The following is an 18,177-nucleotide window of genomic DNA, read 5'->3' as shown; positions in this document are numbered from 1 at the left end:
GGAGGGTGAGGGTTGGACTGCACACCCTAAATTTAAACATAATAGAGGTGCTACCATGCAGACTTGTGATGCCGTATTTAAACTCCATGTTATTTGTTAGAGTTTATTATGAATGTTCATTTTCTTATTTCTGCATAGCTTAAAAAAAGTAGGAAATGGATACTATGAACTTTTTTAATAACAGATAGAGTAACAGAGACGAGATAAGACAGTGGTAGAGAGGCATAAAAGGGGGTAGAGGGGTCAAAGATGGAACGGGGAGAGAGGAAATGGCAACACCAAGCACAACTGCTATCAGCCCAGCAAATCACGTGTCTGTTTGTTTACCACACTGTGTAAAAACCCTACTTCTCCAGTTCCCTACCTCTACCTATCAGCTCAAGACTTGCAATGGAAATTCCAGGCTTGTGACTTGATTAATCAATTCACGGAAACAAATATGAGACAAACTTTCCTCCTTTCTTGAAATGTTATACCAGAACACCTTTTATCACTGTGGGTTTATGGCCTTATCCCTAATGGACCTTAAGGTGCAGGTGGTATGTCTCTACACAGACCTGAGTAAATCTGATTATAAAATGGAGTGTTGTATGAAATGGGAGATTGACTAAGAGCAATAAATGAAAAACTGTATTACTATAATATATAGTTTAATATAATATTCACTACAGAAATATCCAACAGACTGGATGGGAATGTAAGATAATGACTTACAGATTCCAAGAAGATTGGGAAGAATACTATATAGCCTAGGTTCTCTGCTTACGGCTTTGCTGGTGTGACAATATCTAGATGATGTGGTATGTTTGGTGGATTGGCCCTAAACCCCTAAATCTTTGAGTAAATGTGATGAGAACAATTAAGTCAATAATTTGAAATAGAACTTTAGCCTTCAGAATGTCTCTCATGACTGTCTTTTAGGTGGCAGTATTACACAACTGCAGTCCAACGCTTGATTGTTTTTATGTTTTTAGATGAAAAGCAGGTAACATGCCTTCATAATGGATTAATAAATTATTTTATATGGAAAAACTGACACCTTGTATAGGAGAATACCTTAAAATGTCATCAATAAACTCTAACAATAACTACCACATGATTTCTTGTTATCCTTGTCCCTCCTTTTTCTCTCTGTGCCACCTCTCCTCCCTTATCTCCTTTTTAGTTACACTAACATAAGGGCTGATTCAGTATTGCAGACTCCCGATTATTGGGAATCTTTGCATGTGCAGGACCCGTTCTGCGAATGTGCAGAACAGGTCCTGCATGATTGCACGCAGCCCCTGCTATGCCTCTACCTGATTGACAAACAGAGGCATTTAAGGGCCAGCATTCCCGGAAACAGGGGCGTGTCGGCCCTGTTTTAGAGTAGTGGCAAGTCCAGGGGCTGTGTCCTTGGACACAGTTTCCTGGCTTAGCAAGGCTTACTCACCCAATGGTCATGGGTGACCCCAGCATGCAACCTCGGTCCCAGTGCTGGGATCGCTAATCCAGCAAGAGGTGCTTTGCAATTCCGTCCTAAGCTGAATCACCCCCATAGACCCCCAACCATTTTGGTATAGATTAAGAGCATTCAAGACTGCACAAGACAAATGGGTGTGATATGTATTACCACCTGGCCGGCGGTTCAATCCCTGACAGCAGCTGCCCGACAAAGGAGGAAATCCTGATCATCCTAAAGGTAAGTATATACTAACTTAACCTAACCCCCCTAACCCTGACACTCCTTAGGGGTTCCTAACCCTAATCTCCCCCCCTGTGCCTAACCCTAACCCCCCCTCTAAGTGCCTAAACCTAACCCCCCCTTCCCCGCTGCCTAAACCTAATTCCCCCATGGGGTGCCTAACCCTAACCTCCCCCCGGGGGTGCCTAACCCTAACTCTCCTCCTAGCCTAACCCTAACCTCACGGGGGGGTGCCTAGCCCTAAGTCCCCCCAGGAGCCCTAAACCTAACCCTACCCCCCCGCGGCTGTCCGCTGTGGCGCCCGGCATCTGCTAGATCGGGATGCCGGGCGCCGGTCTCCCGACGTTGGGTAAATGACAGGCGTCTAGATTTCGACACCTGTCATTCATACCTAGTCGGGATAAAGCAGTCTGGAAGCCGGCGGTCGGCATTTAGACCGTCGGCTTCCAGACTACATCCCAGACAAATATATGGCAATTGTTAAGGCTGTAAATCATAAACAAAAAGCCTGGGCACTCAAACACAAAAAACTACATTAAATTAACCAACAAAAAAGAAATTGGTGTTGTCATTAAAATTGTACATAGGATCTGTGGGACTGGGCATAGTAGTGGCATTATATTGTCAAGCTCCATAGCACAATTTGGGGATGTGGGCCTGTCAAAGCCATTCCATACTCCCATGGCTCCTGGTGTGCTCTTCTTAACAAGTTTGGCAGTAGCACTACCACAATGAAGACCCGTTAGGGCTTCACTGGGCATGCTCTGTGCTGATATGAGCTGATAATGGGTGCACATAGTTGGAGAGCAACCACTGTTGCAGAGTATATTGCAGCTATGTTGCTCCCCTTCACCTCTAGGCTTCATAGTCCCCGCATCCCCTGCATCTGTGGTAGTTCCTCCATTGATTATACTTGAATGTGTATGCCACATGTTTTATACTTACATTTCAAGCTCATAGGTTTAAAAAGAAGGATTCATACAATGCACATTAGTTACAGATAAAGCTAAAAAGTTTTTTCAAGGGTTTAAAAATAGATACAACTTTCTTTGAGTGTGGCTGTAATCATCCTGTTACTTACTAGGGTCACTCTATTGTAGTGGAATGCAATGAGAAGTTTGCTTGTATTCGCTGTCATTAGTCCAGTATGGAGGTTTGGTACTGTATTTCTATAACGTCACTTCCTGGAAAACAGTTGCTATCCTATAGAAGTTGAACAGCTTCATAATTAAGGGTATAATTACTCACCTTTGCATTAATTTTTTCCAGTATTTCATAGAAACACCTGGAGCCACTGACAATGCCTTATCCCACTATAAATGAAAAAATATGAGACATATATATAATACATTTTATCTTCTATTCATTTTCATATATAAGTCCACCATACACTAGTTCGCTGTGTATGCCTCCTGGGGTATAGCTAAAACTTGAGTATCCACCCATAAAACGATGAAAATCTCCTTATATAGTCTTTCTCCATCCTTGACGGGCCATTTACTTTATGTCATCCCGCAAACTTTATTCTGATGTGCTGACTTTACTGGATGCACTTAGGGTCTGATTCAGAGACGGATGCTAATGCAATCGCTGCTGCGAAATTATGATAATGTTAACAAAGATCACCTGACCCTAAAGACGCCCACTGCTGCCTTCTTACCAGCTTGCGACGACGCATACCTCTGTAAACATCGGTAACATCAAAGCACATTGGCAGCCATATTACCCTTGCGGCAGGTCTGACCTGCCGCAGCCTTGGGCGCTCTTCTGACACGCAGAGTTGCATATGCATTCACAGTGGCTAATTTATGCTCGCCCATGCAACAGCGTTTAAACGGACAGTGACGCCTGCGTTTTTGTGACCACTCCCCAATACAACTCCCAAACGCTGCAAGTCTGTCACTCACTTAGCGATGGATTTCTCTGTGCGTGCGTAATCGCAATGTGCTCGCAATGTGATCGCAGCGCACGCGCAGTGTGGTGCATACGCATGCGAAATGGCAAACAATCGCTCGATCTGCGTGAAAATTGCATTAGTGTCCATCTCTGAATCAGTCCCTTAGTAAAGTATGTCTGATTCACTCACATCAGAAAGAACAGACTTGCAAGGGCACTCTAACAGATGATGATACCTTTACTTGCAAATCCTTGCAGATAGTGATACCATAAAATGTTCTCCTGTTTATGCAAAAATAAGCACCTGACATCACAAAAGAATATTTATGCTGTTGATCTGCCCTTTTACACAGGTATAAATTACCATATATCTATTAATTTATCTTAAGCATGCTAAATATACAATATGCATACTCTAAATATGCAAACACAGTGCAGAATACAGTTGTGTGTCCTTTTGATGTCATTGCACCAGTTTTTGCTTTCTTTCTGTACACAAAAATGGTGTAACAAACAAGCTAATGCCGTTTTTGCATGGATCACAGATAATGACAGGATATGTCCAGTATCCCAACACATGGGATGCCGCCAGCACTGGAATCCAGACACCTGTCAGAATCCCGGCGCCAGCATCCCGACCGCTGGCATCCCGAAGGTATGTAGCGGGGTTGGGGGGAGGGTTAGTGTAAGGGGTTAGGCACTAGTGGAAGGGTTAGGGTTAGGCACTTGGGGGGAGGGTTAGGTTTAGGGTGCGGGGAGGGGAAGGTTTGATTTAGGCACTAGGGGGAGGTTAGATTCAGGCACCGGGGAGGGAGGGTTAGGGTTAGAGTAGGGAGAGGGGGAGGGTTAGGATACCGACCGACAGGTGTCGGTATCCTAACCCTGTCTGGATGATGGCGTCAGGATTTTGACTGCCGCGATCCCGAGCGCTGGCATCATGTACCCATCCCATAATAACTAGATCTAGATGTCCCTTAGCTTAGCCTAGTCTTACCCAAGGAAGTAGTAATCAACTAAGGTATTTAACTGAGCTAGAAGGTTGTGCAAACATGAAGATATGTTGTTCATTTGCTAGAGACCGCAGAGCACTTTCAGAGCAGAAACAAGCTGGAGTTTTACGCCTGTAACAAGTTTTTTCTAGGTATTTTCTATACGTTCTTATTAAATAAAGCAATTTGTTAGCAGTTGTGCACATTAGAAAGCACTGCATATAAAGGTATCCATTGTATATGAACATGTCTTCATACAGAAGTATATACTTGATGGATAAACTAACAGAGAGATAAATATGACAGCATAAGTGCTTGGTTATAGCCAGATATGGCTCATAAGGGGTTGCAATCTCATCTTAGGCAGCAGAAAAACCTCATCATATGTATGTAAGAAGGGGTTGGCTATGTACACATTCAATGTACCAGCAACATGGTGCAATGCCCCACAAAAGACTGTGCCTGTACACATTAATTATCTGCAAAGAGTGGCTCATTCACCAGTCTATGTATAGGCAACATTTTATTACTTTGATATATAAATATGTTTTTGAAAGGTAAAACAGTGATTTATTTACTGCAGAATTAGCATAAATAACGAAACAGATTAATTTCTCATTATTAAGGTCATACTCTTGGGATAATAACTGAAGAAGCAATATAAAGTACCTCCCCAAGTTCCACTAACAGCTCGCAGTATCTTTGGATCTGGCCTAATCGCAGGTGTATTTCAGCAGCTTCCTTCAGTCGTTCTTCTTTGCTTGGAGCACCAATGCCACCACCAAATTTCGACATCTTCACGGTTGTTAGCTCTTGGGCTTTAGACTGTCAGGGATACAAACATAACTTCCATGTTTACTGACATTTATAGATAGTACTGGAAATATATATTATACTTTAGGGCTTAAACATGTACAGGCATTGAATTACAAAGATATATACTACTTCAGCCCCTCACTGATGAGGGTTTTCTCCCCCCCTGTGCTGAGGTCAAAATCTGATATCACATTTGGGTCTCTTTTTCAGAAGACTTTGTATTTTCAGAAAATACCATTAGTCTTTTTACTCCTTACAATACATAACAAAAGTAAGCCGTGGCCAAAAAAGAGGGTTTTTATTGAAATTTCAAGAAAGTGAACTAAAAGCAAATGTCATTTGTTTTCTGTCATATAAACAATACAAAGGAAAACTTTTCTGTTCTTGTTTCGCAATAATCCACCTTTCCAAACTAGTAAAAATTACTATTCTGTTTATTTTGACAAAAAAAAATCTGCACCTCCCCCATATATGGAAAACATATGTTTCCAGTAGTGCAAGTTGTCCGATGAAGATAGGTAATCATTAGACAATAAATACAGTACTAAGAGGACCCATCATTTGAAAGATACCAACAGCGGCTCCTACCTATATCTCCAGAGGAGGTCTACTCGCTGCTCTGCTCTCTGCCAGTCTCTGTGACGCCAGCTTGTGCGCATGCCACTGGTATTCAACATTACTTACCTCTCCAGCGAGGCCTGGTGAGGTCCAGCGACTATAACCTCCTCAGCGGCATCTTCTGCTCTATTGTTGGCAGCCTATCAATGCCAGCGACAGGTTGCTGTGTCATGTGCATGATACTTTTACCCAGCAGAAACCCAGCAGTGTCTGGAAGGTGTCGCCGAGAGTCTGCTGCCGGGTCCCCATTGCCAGCAATGGGGACCATATGGCCCTTGCCATCTATAGATGGTGTAAGCAATACAGTGACAAATAGCAGTAATCTTAGATTACAACTATTTGTTAAATATTGAAAGGAGGACTTTCAGCGAGTGCTAAAGGGGTTATGTCGTGTTGATAAATGGGGCCCTATATTCCTTTCTATACCTCTATTGCTTTATCAGTTGTTTTGTTTATATCCTAACTATTAATACATTCTTCCAAGTCATGCAAGAGATCTGGCAACTAAGTACTGGTAAGGCCATTGAGCTTCGAGGGAAACGGTGTTTGTTATAGGTAGACTTGTCACTGGGGTTTATGAATGTCTTGTGAGCCTACATGTGATACAGTAAATCACAAAGAGGAGATTTAACAAATGAGAAGTCCATCTGCAATTTTTTCCACATAGTACCAGAGTCTTTGCTATCTTCTGCACAGGATGTTGTTATAGTCATCACAATATTGGCTCCAGAATCCCAACGGTGAGTATTAAGGTTAGGTTGCAGGAGGGGTGGGTTAGGGTTAGAATACTTACCAACATGCATCAGGATTTTGACTGGCTGAATGGTCACCACCAGGATATCGTATACAACTCCTTCTGCACAGGTGCCATATACAGCATCTGTCATTTTAGGGTGCATGGGCCGGTGTTAGGTTATTCAGCACCCCCCGCAAACTGTAAGTTTGCTTCCTCCTACAAATATGTCCTTTGGACATGTCACTATTAAGATTAGAGAGACTGCATATAATTTTTTGAAACATACTTATTCATTTATGATAGTTACTATATGGCTGATCACTATTCATTGAATCTTTAAATTCAAACACACAGGCAGTTTGTGCCAACATTACACCATTTACAACCAGAATAGATTACATGTAAAATAATTAGTGTGTGTGTGTGTGTGTGTGTGTGTGTGTGTGTGTGTGTGTGTGTGTGTGTGTGTGTGTGTGTGAATATACTGGAACCACCACTGGAACCAGCACCACCATCCCCAATTAGACAACAGGCATATGTAGCTATCCAACACAAGGTTAGAAGCTAAAAGGAGTAGAAGGAATATATAAAAAAAATTGAAACATATTTTTTATTTATGCAAATTATTTAACTCATAATCCGTTCTGATTGTAAATGATGTAATGTTTGCACTAACTGCCCTCATCTTTGACCTTAAGGATTCAATGAAAAAAATTACATTTAAAAAAAATATATATAGTCTCTCTAACCTTAATTGGGCATAATATAAAGTGAATTAAAAGAAGACTAAGCTTCACTAAAAAAGTGATAGGAGGAGAGGAGGCTGGGATAGAGCAACAGAAGCTGTTGTGGCCACAGACCAGGGGAGGGGAGACCCAGAAGATCGGTGCCTCTTCCTGCCTATAACAATGTTTGATAGGAGCAGCACCAGTGAATAACTCGCTAGTGCAGCAGAGCAGTGAAAGCGCCTATCCAGCCTAGCAGCCTCCTGCATCACGCTGGTCCTGAATGCACAGTAGATAGCAGCTCTAGCACTGATGTCCTCTCACGTTTATCACAGACACTGCTGCGGTCACCTTAATTTTTTTGAGTATTTCCTGTAAAATATCTTTGATAAATATGCCCTTAAGTATTTAGGGATACAAACACAAAAGTTTAAATAATGAAGGAGTGACAGCAGGATGTGCTCTGTAATGCTACCCCTATGCGCATTTCCATCTAGTTCCAAAAAATTCTAAAATTAATGCCTGTCCTCTGTTGTGTGTAATGTGGAAATTAGGTGCACTTTCACAAAATGAAATGCTCCATGCACCCACATGTTTGGTGCTTCATCAATGACTTTTGATGGCACTGTGGTAATCAGAAGTAGGGTTGCTAAGTTGTTTTACTGCAAGCAACAATGGCTAACACAGGAATGTATACTTCAGTCTCTACCACAAGAAATAAGGGTAATATAATATACTTACTGTCTTAAACCTAACAAGATGCTTCATGTGCATAATTCCTTTGCAGTAGTTTTGTGGAAGTAAACTGTCATCTTGACCTTTCAACACTGCGACTAAGTCCCATAAATTCTTGCTACCTCCTGGAGGCTGAAGTCAGAAATTAGAATAAATCATCAGTATATTAATACAATAATAAAGATGCTGCTTAAATGTATTCTTTGTAAATAAATGTAAGGAAAAATATACACTATGTAGACAAAAGTGATTGGACACCCCAGCGCAAGCAAAATGCATACCCATTGCACACGATTTCCAAATGGCCACTAGTGTGTCGGTTTCAACAAGAACACTTGGTATGGAGGCCCACGCAGTTGCAGTCTATGGAAACAACAAATGTTATTATCAGGATGACAATGCCACCTGTCATGTTTCCAGGGTGATGCTGGACAGGTATACAGAACATTCAGTAACCCGGATGGGCTGGGCAGCTCAGAGTCCAGATCTTAACCCCACTGAGAACCTCTGGGACGAATTGGAGTGACTGATGCGTTCTAGACTGACTCGACTTTCTTCAGTGTCACAGTTGGTCACTGTACATAAGGCGGAATGGCAAAACATACCGCCTGCTGTTGTCCAGGAACTTGTGGACAGTTTGCCAAGAAGGGTGTCTACAGTAATCACTGCACACGGTGGACCTACACAGTACTGACGTCAATAAAATCTTGTTGATCTATTTGCTGTCAGTGTCCAAGCTCTTTTGCCTACATAGTTTACAAAAGATACTGTGAGCTAATAAAACAGTTTATTGAAAAAAAAAAATATTGTTGAGAATTGGTATGGTGCTATTAGGTAAAGTTCTTCATTGACAGCTCCGTCCCACTTTAACTTGCTACAAATTAAATCCATGCATATTATGTATTATGAAACAAAACAACAACAAAAACCAGCAATTCACACTTCTGTGCAGTTCATGTTTTATAGGGGTAAATATACTAACCTGCAAGTCCCCAGCACCCCCTGTGCAAGTAGGCAAGTCCCCAGCACCCCCTGTGCAAGCAGGCAAGTCCCCCGCACCCCATGTGCAAGTAGGCAAATCCCCCGCACCCCCTGTGCAAGTAAGCAAGTCCCCAGCACCCCCTGTGCAAGTAGGCAAGTCCCTCGCACCACCCTGTGCAAGAAGGCAAGTCCCCAGCACCCCCTGTGCAAGCAAGCAAGTCCCCAGCACCCCCTGTGCAAGCAGGCAAGTCCCCCGCACTCCCTGTGCAAGTAGGCAAGTCCCCCGCACCCCCTGTGCAAGTAGGCAAGTCCCTCGCACCACCCTGTGCAAGTAGGCAAGTCCCCAGCACCCCCTGTGCAAGCAAGCAAGTCCCCAGCACCCCCTGTGCAACTAGGCAAGTCACCAGCACGCCCTGTGCAAGTAGGCAAGTCCACAGCACCCCCTGTGCAAGTAGGCAAGTCCTCAGCACCCCCTGTGCAAGTAGGCAAGTCCCCCGCACCCCCTGTGCAAGCAGGCAAGTCCCCAGCACCCCCTGTGCAAGTAGGCAAGTCCCCCGCACCTCCTGTGCAAGTAGGCAAGTCACCAGCACGCCCTGTGCAAGTAAGCAAGTACCACGCACCCCCTGTGCAAGTAGGCAAGTCCCCAGCACCCCCTGTGCAAGTAGGCAAGTCCCCCGCACCCCCTGTGCAAGCAGGCAAGTCCCCAGCACCCCCTGTGCAAGTAGGCAAGTCCCCCGCACCCCCTGTGCAAGTAGGCAAGTCCCCCGCACCCCCTGTGCAAGTAGGTAAGTCCCACGCACCCCCTGTGCAAGTAGGCAAGTCCCCAGCACCCCCTGTGCAAGTAGGCAAGTCCACCGACTACCGTCTTTGCAAGTAGGCAAGTCCATCGCACCCCCTGTGCAAGTAAGCAAGTCCCCAGCACCCCCTGTGCAAGTAGGAAAGTCCCCCGCACCCCCTTTGTAAGTAAGCAAGTCCCCAGCACCCCCTGTGCAAGTAGGCAAGTCCCCCGCACCCCTTGTGCAAGTAGGCAAGTCTCTCGCACCCCCTGTGCAAGTAGGCAAGTCCCTCGCACCACCCTGTGCAAGTAGGCAAGTCCCCAGCAGCCCCTGTGCAAGAAAGCAAGTCCCCAGCACCCCCTGTGCAAGTAGGCAAGTCCCCCGCACCTCCTGTGCAAGTAGGCAAGTCCCCCGCACCCCCTGTGCAAGTAGGCAAGTCCCCCGCACCCCCTGTGCAAGTAAGCAAGTACCCCGCACCCCCTGTTCAAGTAGGCAAGTCCCCAGCACCCCCTGTGCAAGTAGGCAAGTCCCCAGCACCCCCTGTGCAAGCAGGCAAGTCCCCAGCACCCCCTGTGCAAGTAGGCACCCCCTGTGCAAGTCCCCCGCACCCCCTGTGCAAGTGGGCAAGTCCCCAGCACCCCCTGTGCAAGTAGGCAAGTCCACCGCACCTCCTGTGCAAGTAGGCAAGTCCATTGCACCCCCTGTGCAAGTAAGCAAGTCCCCAGCACCCTGTGTGCAAGTAGGAAAGTCCCCCGCACCCTCTGTGTAAGTAAACAAGTCCCCCGCACCCCCTGTGCAAGTAGCCAAGTCCCCCGCACCCCTTGTGCAAGTAGGCAAGTCTCTCGCACCCCCTGTGCAAGTAGGCAAGTTCCTCGCACCACCCTGTGCAAGTAGGCAAGTCCCCAGCACTCCCTGTGCAAGAAAGCAAGTCCCCAGCACCTCCTGTGCAAGCAAGCAAGTCCCCCGCACCCCCTGTGCAAGTAGGCAAGTCCCCCGCACCTCCTGTGCAAGTAGGCAAGTCCCCCGCACCCCCTATGCAAGTAGGCAAGTCCCACGCACCCCCTGTGCAAGTAGGTAAGTCCCCAGAACCCCCTGTGCAAGTAGGCAAGTCTCTCGCACCCCCTGTGCAAGTAGGCAAGTCCCTCGCACCACCCTGTGCAAGTAGGCAAGTCCCCCGCATCCCCGGAAGAGTGGCCACATCTCCTGCATCCTGCCCACTTTCTACTGAAATGGACAGGATGGGGAGATAATACTAAAAATCATGTAATTTTTAGCTCTGAACCCCCCCACCCCGTGACTCTCTTCAATAACTTCCATAATATGTTTTGTTCTATTTTAACATTTAGAACATTGGGCCTGATTCAGAGCCGGACGCAATTAGCGCTCGCTCATCCAGAAAATAGGGGTGGCTATTCAAATGAACCGTTCGCTCTTTGCGGTCTGTTCCCGCCTCTAGGTCTGAACGAGCGTACAAAACTTGCGGTCGTTTTTTAGGAAACTACGCCCCCTGGCCGCTCGCATCCTACGTCATGTCCGCTATTTATTAGATTAATCGAGTACATCGAACAGGGTATGAACTGCTCGCTATTCTTGTGGTTGGTTTTTGCTACCACAATTTTGCGAGCAGTTCTGGCTATAAAATAACCCAGTGACGTGGTCAATGACGCTGCTGTTTTAAATATGCACACCCATAAAACGCCCGTTTTGACCTTTAAGCACGCCTGCGATCGGATCTCCACTCCCCGTTTTCAAGCACCTTCCCCTGTTACCACCCACATACGCCTCTTTCTGTCACTCAAATTAGCAGGCATTCGCTATTTTGCGAGCACATGAATTTCGGCCGCACTGACTAGTTCGCGCATGCGTATAACGATCCGTACGCATGCGCAGTTGGGCAAACATCGCTCAGAGCGAACGAGCTGCCGCTTACGAGTGGCTCTGAATCAGGCCCATTGATACTTACAGACAGACATTCTGAGAACCATCTTAATTTCTTCCCTCTGTGATTATCAGTCAGTTTGTCCACTTCTTGTTTAATGTCCCGTGACACTTTCCCACACAGTAAAGGTGGAGCTCCAGGCTCCATGGCACGGTCTAATAGACAGGAGAGAAACATAGAGACATATTTAGACAATATAAAAACAAGTGTCCAGTGAAAAATAGTTTACTCACTTTGGGGTCTATTCATCATCAATTAATTTCTACAAAAGCAGTAAAGTTGAATTTCGGATCAGCTGTCACCGCACTGGAGCAATGTTGAATTGGTCCTGTGAATTTGTATCCACCGTTGCTACTTGCAGCGAGCAGCAGCGGCCCCTTATAATTATCATGATGAATGGACCCCCTGATCACATATTCCCAAGTTCCTACCTATCCCCACCATGGCCTAAGTTAATATCATTAACAGTTTCATAAGATACCAGTGACATATTGAATATTTTAGTTGGTTAGACTTTTCGCCATCTGTACATATTTAGTACAGGAATTAGGCAGCAGGCTATAGAAATATACAAATATGTGAAAATATATGATTACCCTCAAAGACAGCAGAAACTACAAATTGTGTTAGGTTTTGTTTTGCATCTCAAAACCTTATGGTGCTATCCAGTATAAGATTCTGATTTTTATATTGAACTGCCTGGCAAGCGCACACCACACTTGGCATGTCTGGGACTACTAAAGCATTAAAAGTAAATAAATGTCACATTATGTGTTATTCTGCACTTAACACCACAACAGCTGTTTAGTGCAGAGGTAAGTTACAGGCTCTACAACTTTATACCGGTTAGAATAATAAGGCCATGCTGTATATATCATTCACCAGTTATATGTCTGTTAAATATATGTCTCAGGAGAATGAGTTTTGTTTTCTCTACTGTCATCAGAAGAGACTCTGCTTTATAGGCTAGTAACCAGGGGCTCTGTTTTGTGTAATGGTCAATAGAGGACTGCAGTAGAATTTCGCATTAGGCACATGAGCAGGGCCGGCCCTAGGCATAGGTATTAAAGGCAAATGCCTAGGGGCAACTGGAATGCCTATGGGCATCCCAAGCCTAGGGCCAGATGCACATTTTTTTCTTTGAGCTGGCTCGGGTGCGACAATCCGAGGCAGCCAGGATGAGAGATCAGGAGGCTGCAGCAACAGGACATTCAGTCTCACACAGGCAGGAAGTGTATTTACTTTCACTTTCTGCCTGTGAGGCTGAGGCGAACTGCTGCAGACTCAGAGTGCAGAGGAGAAGCCAGGCAACACCCGCGGAGCTGTTGCCAGACCCGGCCCCATCACACACGATAAAGGTAAGAGCTGGACGAGGGGAGGCAGATACATTTGGGGAGTGGAGCCTGAAGGCACTACTGTGGGAGGGGGAGACAAAGCAGGCTTGCCTACCGAATATCGGGTGCCGCTCCCGACCCCCTGGAAAGGCAGGCAAGCCTCCGGCTGCCACCCGCCCCCCCCGGCTACTACAAGAAACCCCTGCAGCGGGGGGCCCGATGACGCGATTCACGCTGAATTGCATCATTGTGGCTCCGCCCCCTGCTTCACAATGCTAATATTTTCGGCATTGTGAAGAGGGAGCGGAGCCACTATGTTGTTATCGTGTGGCTCCGCCGTGGCTTCACCCCCAAAACCGCATCATTACAGGCTATGCCCCCCGCTGTGCGCAGACATTCAGCTCCCTCCCGGAAGGAGGGAGCTGAATGTCATCATGTATGAGACAAAGACATATGGGGAGTAGGGGCTCAGGGAGCTAATGATATTGCTATGGGGGAGAGGGAGGCAGATACATGGGGGCTGACGGCACTGCTATGGGAGGGTGAAACAAAGATATGGGGAGTAGGGGTTCAGGGAGCTGATGATACTGCTATGTGGGGAGGGGGGCAGATATATGTGGGGGCTGATGACACTGTTATGGGGGGAGGCAGAGGCAAGGGTGTGTGGGAGCTCAGGGTTGAGGACACTGCTATTGGGGGGGTGGCAGAAGGCAGAGACACATGCGGAGTGGGGACTCAGGGTGTTTATGTCACTGCTATGAGGGGGGAGGGGGAGAGATATTGGGAGTGGGGCTCAGAGGGATAGGACACTGCTCAGGTGGACTCCATCATCTCATCCACATTGGTAAGAAAGGACTAGTGATGATGATGTCACCAGGATAGAAGAGGGAAGGAAGTAACAACAAGGTGCAACCATCGGCTACCATTCTCCTGTGATGTGCTACAACAGCCTATATGGGTGCCCTGCAAACTTATATACAGTAGGTGGGGTGTGGGGGTATGCCTGTACTGTGAGTGATGGGTGCTGACTGTGCTGTGCTGGCTAAAGGGGTGATGGGTGCTGTGCTGTAATCTGTGCTGTGAGGGATGAGTTGCTGGGCAAGGGGTAATGGGTGCTGTGCTGTGAGGGTTGCTGTGCTGGGAGAGGGGTGGTTGGGAGGTGATGGGTGCTGCGATCTGTGCTGTGAGGAGTGCTTTGCTGAGTGTGGAGTTGGATGATGTCCCGTGATCTGTGCTGGGCTAGGGGTGCTGTACTGGGAGAGAGTTGCTGTGCTGAGACAGGGGTGTTGGGTGAGAGGTGGTGGGTGTTGTGATCTGTGCTGTGTGAGGGGTGCTGGACAACGGGTACTCTACTGGATGAGGGGTGATGAGTGCTGTACTGTAATCTGTGCTGTTAGGGGTGTTGTGCTGGAAATGAGTGCTTTGCTGTGAGGGGTGCTGTGAAGGGTGCTGAGAGAGGGGTACTGTACTGGGTGATGGGTGCTGTGCTGTGAGGGGTGCTATGCTGGGCGAGGGGTGCTGGGTGCTTTGCTATAATCTGTGCTGTGAGGGGTGCTATGCTGGGTGGGGGATGCTGTGCTGTAATCTGTGCTGTGGGGGGTACTGTGCTGGGTGATGGGTGCTGTGATAGGTGAGGGGTGCTGTGCAGTGAGGGAAGAGGAGTGCTGAGAGGGGAGAATTTGCCCTATAGAATGCCTTCTGAGGTCAGGGTATAAGGAACTTTCCCCTAAAACCTGTCCCTTTTTTCTTTAGTTACAGCAGGGTGCTGCGAGGGGAGAACCTGGGATTTTGTACAGAGAAAATCTTGCACCAAAGTGGTTAGGGCCAGCTCTGCACATGAGGCACATGCATAGGGGTGCCACTTGCTGGGGGTGGCACTCAGATACTTGTTTCATTACTATTAGTCTGAGTTTTCCCAGTATCCACTGTACTGTACCTTAACACACTGTACACCTTCTGCACATGTCCTACCAGTCCACACTCCACTCAAGTTTGCGTACAGTGCAGTGGAAATATTTTGTAGTTAATGGAAAATGGATGTATTAATCAGGGTGTAACCGGCCCTGGGGGCTGGCCAATCAACAGGCGTGCCTTGAAGGTGGTTGCCCAGGTATCTGAGGCATCTCTTTGACAGGGTTGCGCATGCAGTGGGATATGTGACTTACATGCACTCGACTCAAAATGGTATATGGTATGTTACAGTCAGGGTCGTAACTAGGGCTCTGCGACCTGTGCCGTCACATAGACCAAGTGGATATAGCCTCATAATGACCAGCACTGGAAATATTGCACAAAGGGCCTGATTCAGATCCGCTCGCGAGTGCTATGCGCTCGCAAGTGAGTCGATGGTGGCCCAGTGCATATGCGCACGACGGAGCCGGCTCCGCCGTGCACATGCGCGAGACCCGGATAGCGATGGGGCAAACCGTCGCTACGGGTCTTGTACCAATTGGGGCGTGCTCAACATCGACAGCATGCACCCTTTGGTGGGCGGGCCGGGGTCGTGGCTGCCCAGACGGAGGCATTCCCATGGGAACGCCTAATGTCTGGGGCCGGCCCCACTGACATCACGAGTAATGTCAGTGGGAGTGCTTTCAGCTCTGTTTGAGCCGAAAGCACTCTTGGGCTTGCGGCAACGAGACCCTACCACAAGGGCCTCGTTGCAAGCCCGATGGTCGCGACGGTCTTGACCATCGCGACCATCATCATGGCCGCTCGCTATAGCTGTGGGTGGTCACCCACAGCTATGCGAGCGGCCAGGAGGACATTCTGCAAAATCAGAGGGCCGGCCCTGATTCAGAGCGAGCGCTCTGTCAGAGCGTCCGGCTCTGAATCAGGCCCAAAGTCCCAAGTCCAAAACAGTGCTCCAATAAAGAGTGCTGATGTCCAAAGTGACAAGTGCCAATAGCCAGGATAGAGAACCACCAACGCATTTCACTGCATAGGAGCAGCTTTTTCAAGGACCTTGGGACGGGACTTTGTGCAATATTTCCAGTGCTGGTCATTATGAGGCTACATCCACTTGCGTAGGAACATTGCTGACTGTGATACCATCGCTAATTAAAGGATCCTCACTATCTTGATACAAGCTGGTAATATACCTACATTACAACTGGATTTTTTCTGCCATATTTGAATGACTCTTTGTCCGATGCTTATCCATTTCTCTATGCTGAGGTATCCAGTGCCTATAGGGTTTTATAAGATTAATGCCTTTCTAGATTGCTTTGTACATACCTAAATACATGATGTTACATGTGATAATTTGACATTCCTCAATGGTTTAACCATACTCAGTACTGGTTTTTTTTATTGTGTATTTTTTATAATATTGGTTTATTAAAATGTGATAACTTTATAATCAGCTCTGCTTACTGCTTGTTTATATTCCTTGCTCATACAGTATCTGTGGTAGTTCTCTCCCTCGCTCTTGTTGTAACACATTCGCCATTCCTCTCCCTCACCTGTGTAAAAATACAACCCATCCCTCACACCTGTAGTAACTCATTATCATCCCTCACACCTGTAGTAACACATTACCATCACTCACACATATACTAACTTATTCACCTCCCTCACCATATTCCCCTCCCTCACCCATGTTGTAACACATTCCCTTCCTTTATACTGTAGTGCATTTGACATTTCTCTCCCTCGGCTGTGTAACAACACAATTTTCTCTCTCGTCTCTGTAGTAACAGAGTGTCCCTAACACTCCACTCCACACTGTACACTTACCCCCTAACTCTGAATCCACTATTATATGCTTACCCCCATCACCCTGCACTCAATACTGTGTCCTTATTCCTCAACACTTTACCCAGTACTATACCCTTATCCATTAACCCTGCTACCAATACTGCACCATTACTCCATAACCCTGCACCCAATATTGTACAGTATCTTTACCCCCAATCCTTCCCTTACTATTCAAATAGGGGAGCCATACCAACTGCCAGTGATGTTTGGTAGCGCTTGGGATGACAGTTGACTAGTAAACTGTGCTACAGCCAGGATGAGTCAGTCAGTTAGGACATTGCACAGGGGGAGGAAACATTTTAGCCCTTTTCATCCCTTTAGGAGTCGAATTTCGAAAAATCCCTTCTTAGTGGGCACCTATGTCATGGAAGGAACATACTCCCCGATTTTCATGTTTCTAGGTCAAGTGGTTTGGGCTAGGCATTGATGGGTCAGTGAGTGGGTCAGCCAGTCAGTTAGTTAGTCATTCAGTTAGGACATTTGATTTTATATACAGGTTGAGTCTCCCATATCCAAATAAGCCGAAATACGGAATATTCCAAAATACTGAATTTGTTCAGAGCAATTGAGATAGTGAATCCTTTGCTTTCTGATGGTCCAAAGTACACAATTTTTGTTTAATGTACAAACTTATTAAAAATAGTGTAAAAAATTATTTTCATGCTGTGTGTATAGCAGCGTTTTTCAACCACTGTGCCGTGGCACACTAGTGTGCCGCAAGCGGTTGTCAAGTGTGCCGTAAGGTCAGAGTTGATTTTACTTGTACTGCTAGCCCGGGCAGTGCTGGGCTCTTCCGGGAGGCTCAGGCAGGGCCGTACCTAGGGTAGTGCAACCAATGCCATGGCACAGGGCACCGCAGGGCAGGGGCTGCTCTTTGGACCTGTCAATTTTCCTGTTTATCATCATTCTCACTTGTGGCTTCCTCTTCTTTTATCCCCAGCATCCCCTGCCCTCCCCTATATCTTCCCTGGCCCTTCCCCATGAGGCCATGGCCCTTTTTCAGGTGCACTATCTTGTGTCGCTATTTAAAAAATGGGGGGGGCGCCAATGCTCTCTCTGGCACAGGGCACCAAAAAGTCTAGTTATGGCTCTGGGCTCAGGTACACCCAGGCCGTGACCTATGGAGACGCACATTGCTGCCAGCTCTGCACCCCAGCCGATAAGGGACAGGACAGGGACAACAGTGAGC

The 18,177-nt window shown here is 46.7% G+C and overlaps 1 protein-coding gene across 5 annotated transcripts in view; it reads right to left on the bottom strand.

Moving 5' to 3' along the window:
• Positions 1–18,177, bottom strand: part of WDR17 (WD repeat domain 17) — a 197,716-nt gene that overhangs the window by 40,743 nt on the left and 138,796 nt on the right. For all 5 annotated transcript variants that reach the window (XM_088448511.1, XM_088448485.1, XM_088448493.1 and 2 more), the window contains 4 exons: positions 11,920–12,050; positions 8,206–8,331; positions 5,239–5,394; positions 2,933–2,997 (listed from right to left, as the gene is read on the bottom strand). In XM_088448511.1, the coding sequence (XP_088304637.1) occupies positions 2,933–2,997; positions 5,239–5,394; positions 8,206–8,331; positions 11,920–12,050 (478 nt within the window). The remainder of the gene's footprint in view (positions 1–2,932; positions 2,998–5,238; positions 5,395–8,205; positions 8,332–11,919; positions 12,051–18,177) is intronic.

This window comes from Taudactylus pleione, unplaced genomic scaffold (assembly GCF_031769625.1).
Source record: "Taudactylus pleione unplaced genomic scaffold, aTauple2 ptg000021l, whole genome shotgun sequence".
NCBI classification, from domain to species: Eukaryota; Metazoa; Chordata; class Amphibia; order Anura; family Myobatrachidae; genus Taudactylus; species Taudactylus pleione.
Note: the sequence above shows the minus strand (reverse complement) of the source record. Positions and strands in the feature narration are given on the sequence as shown.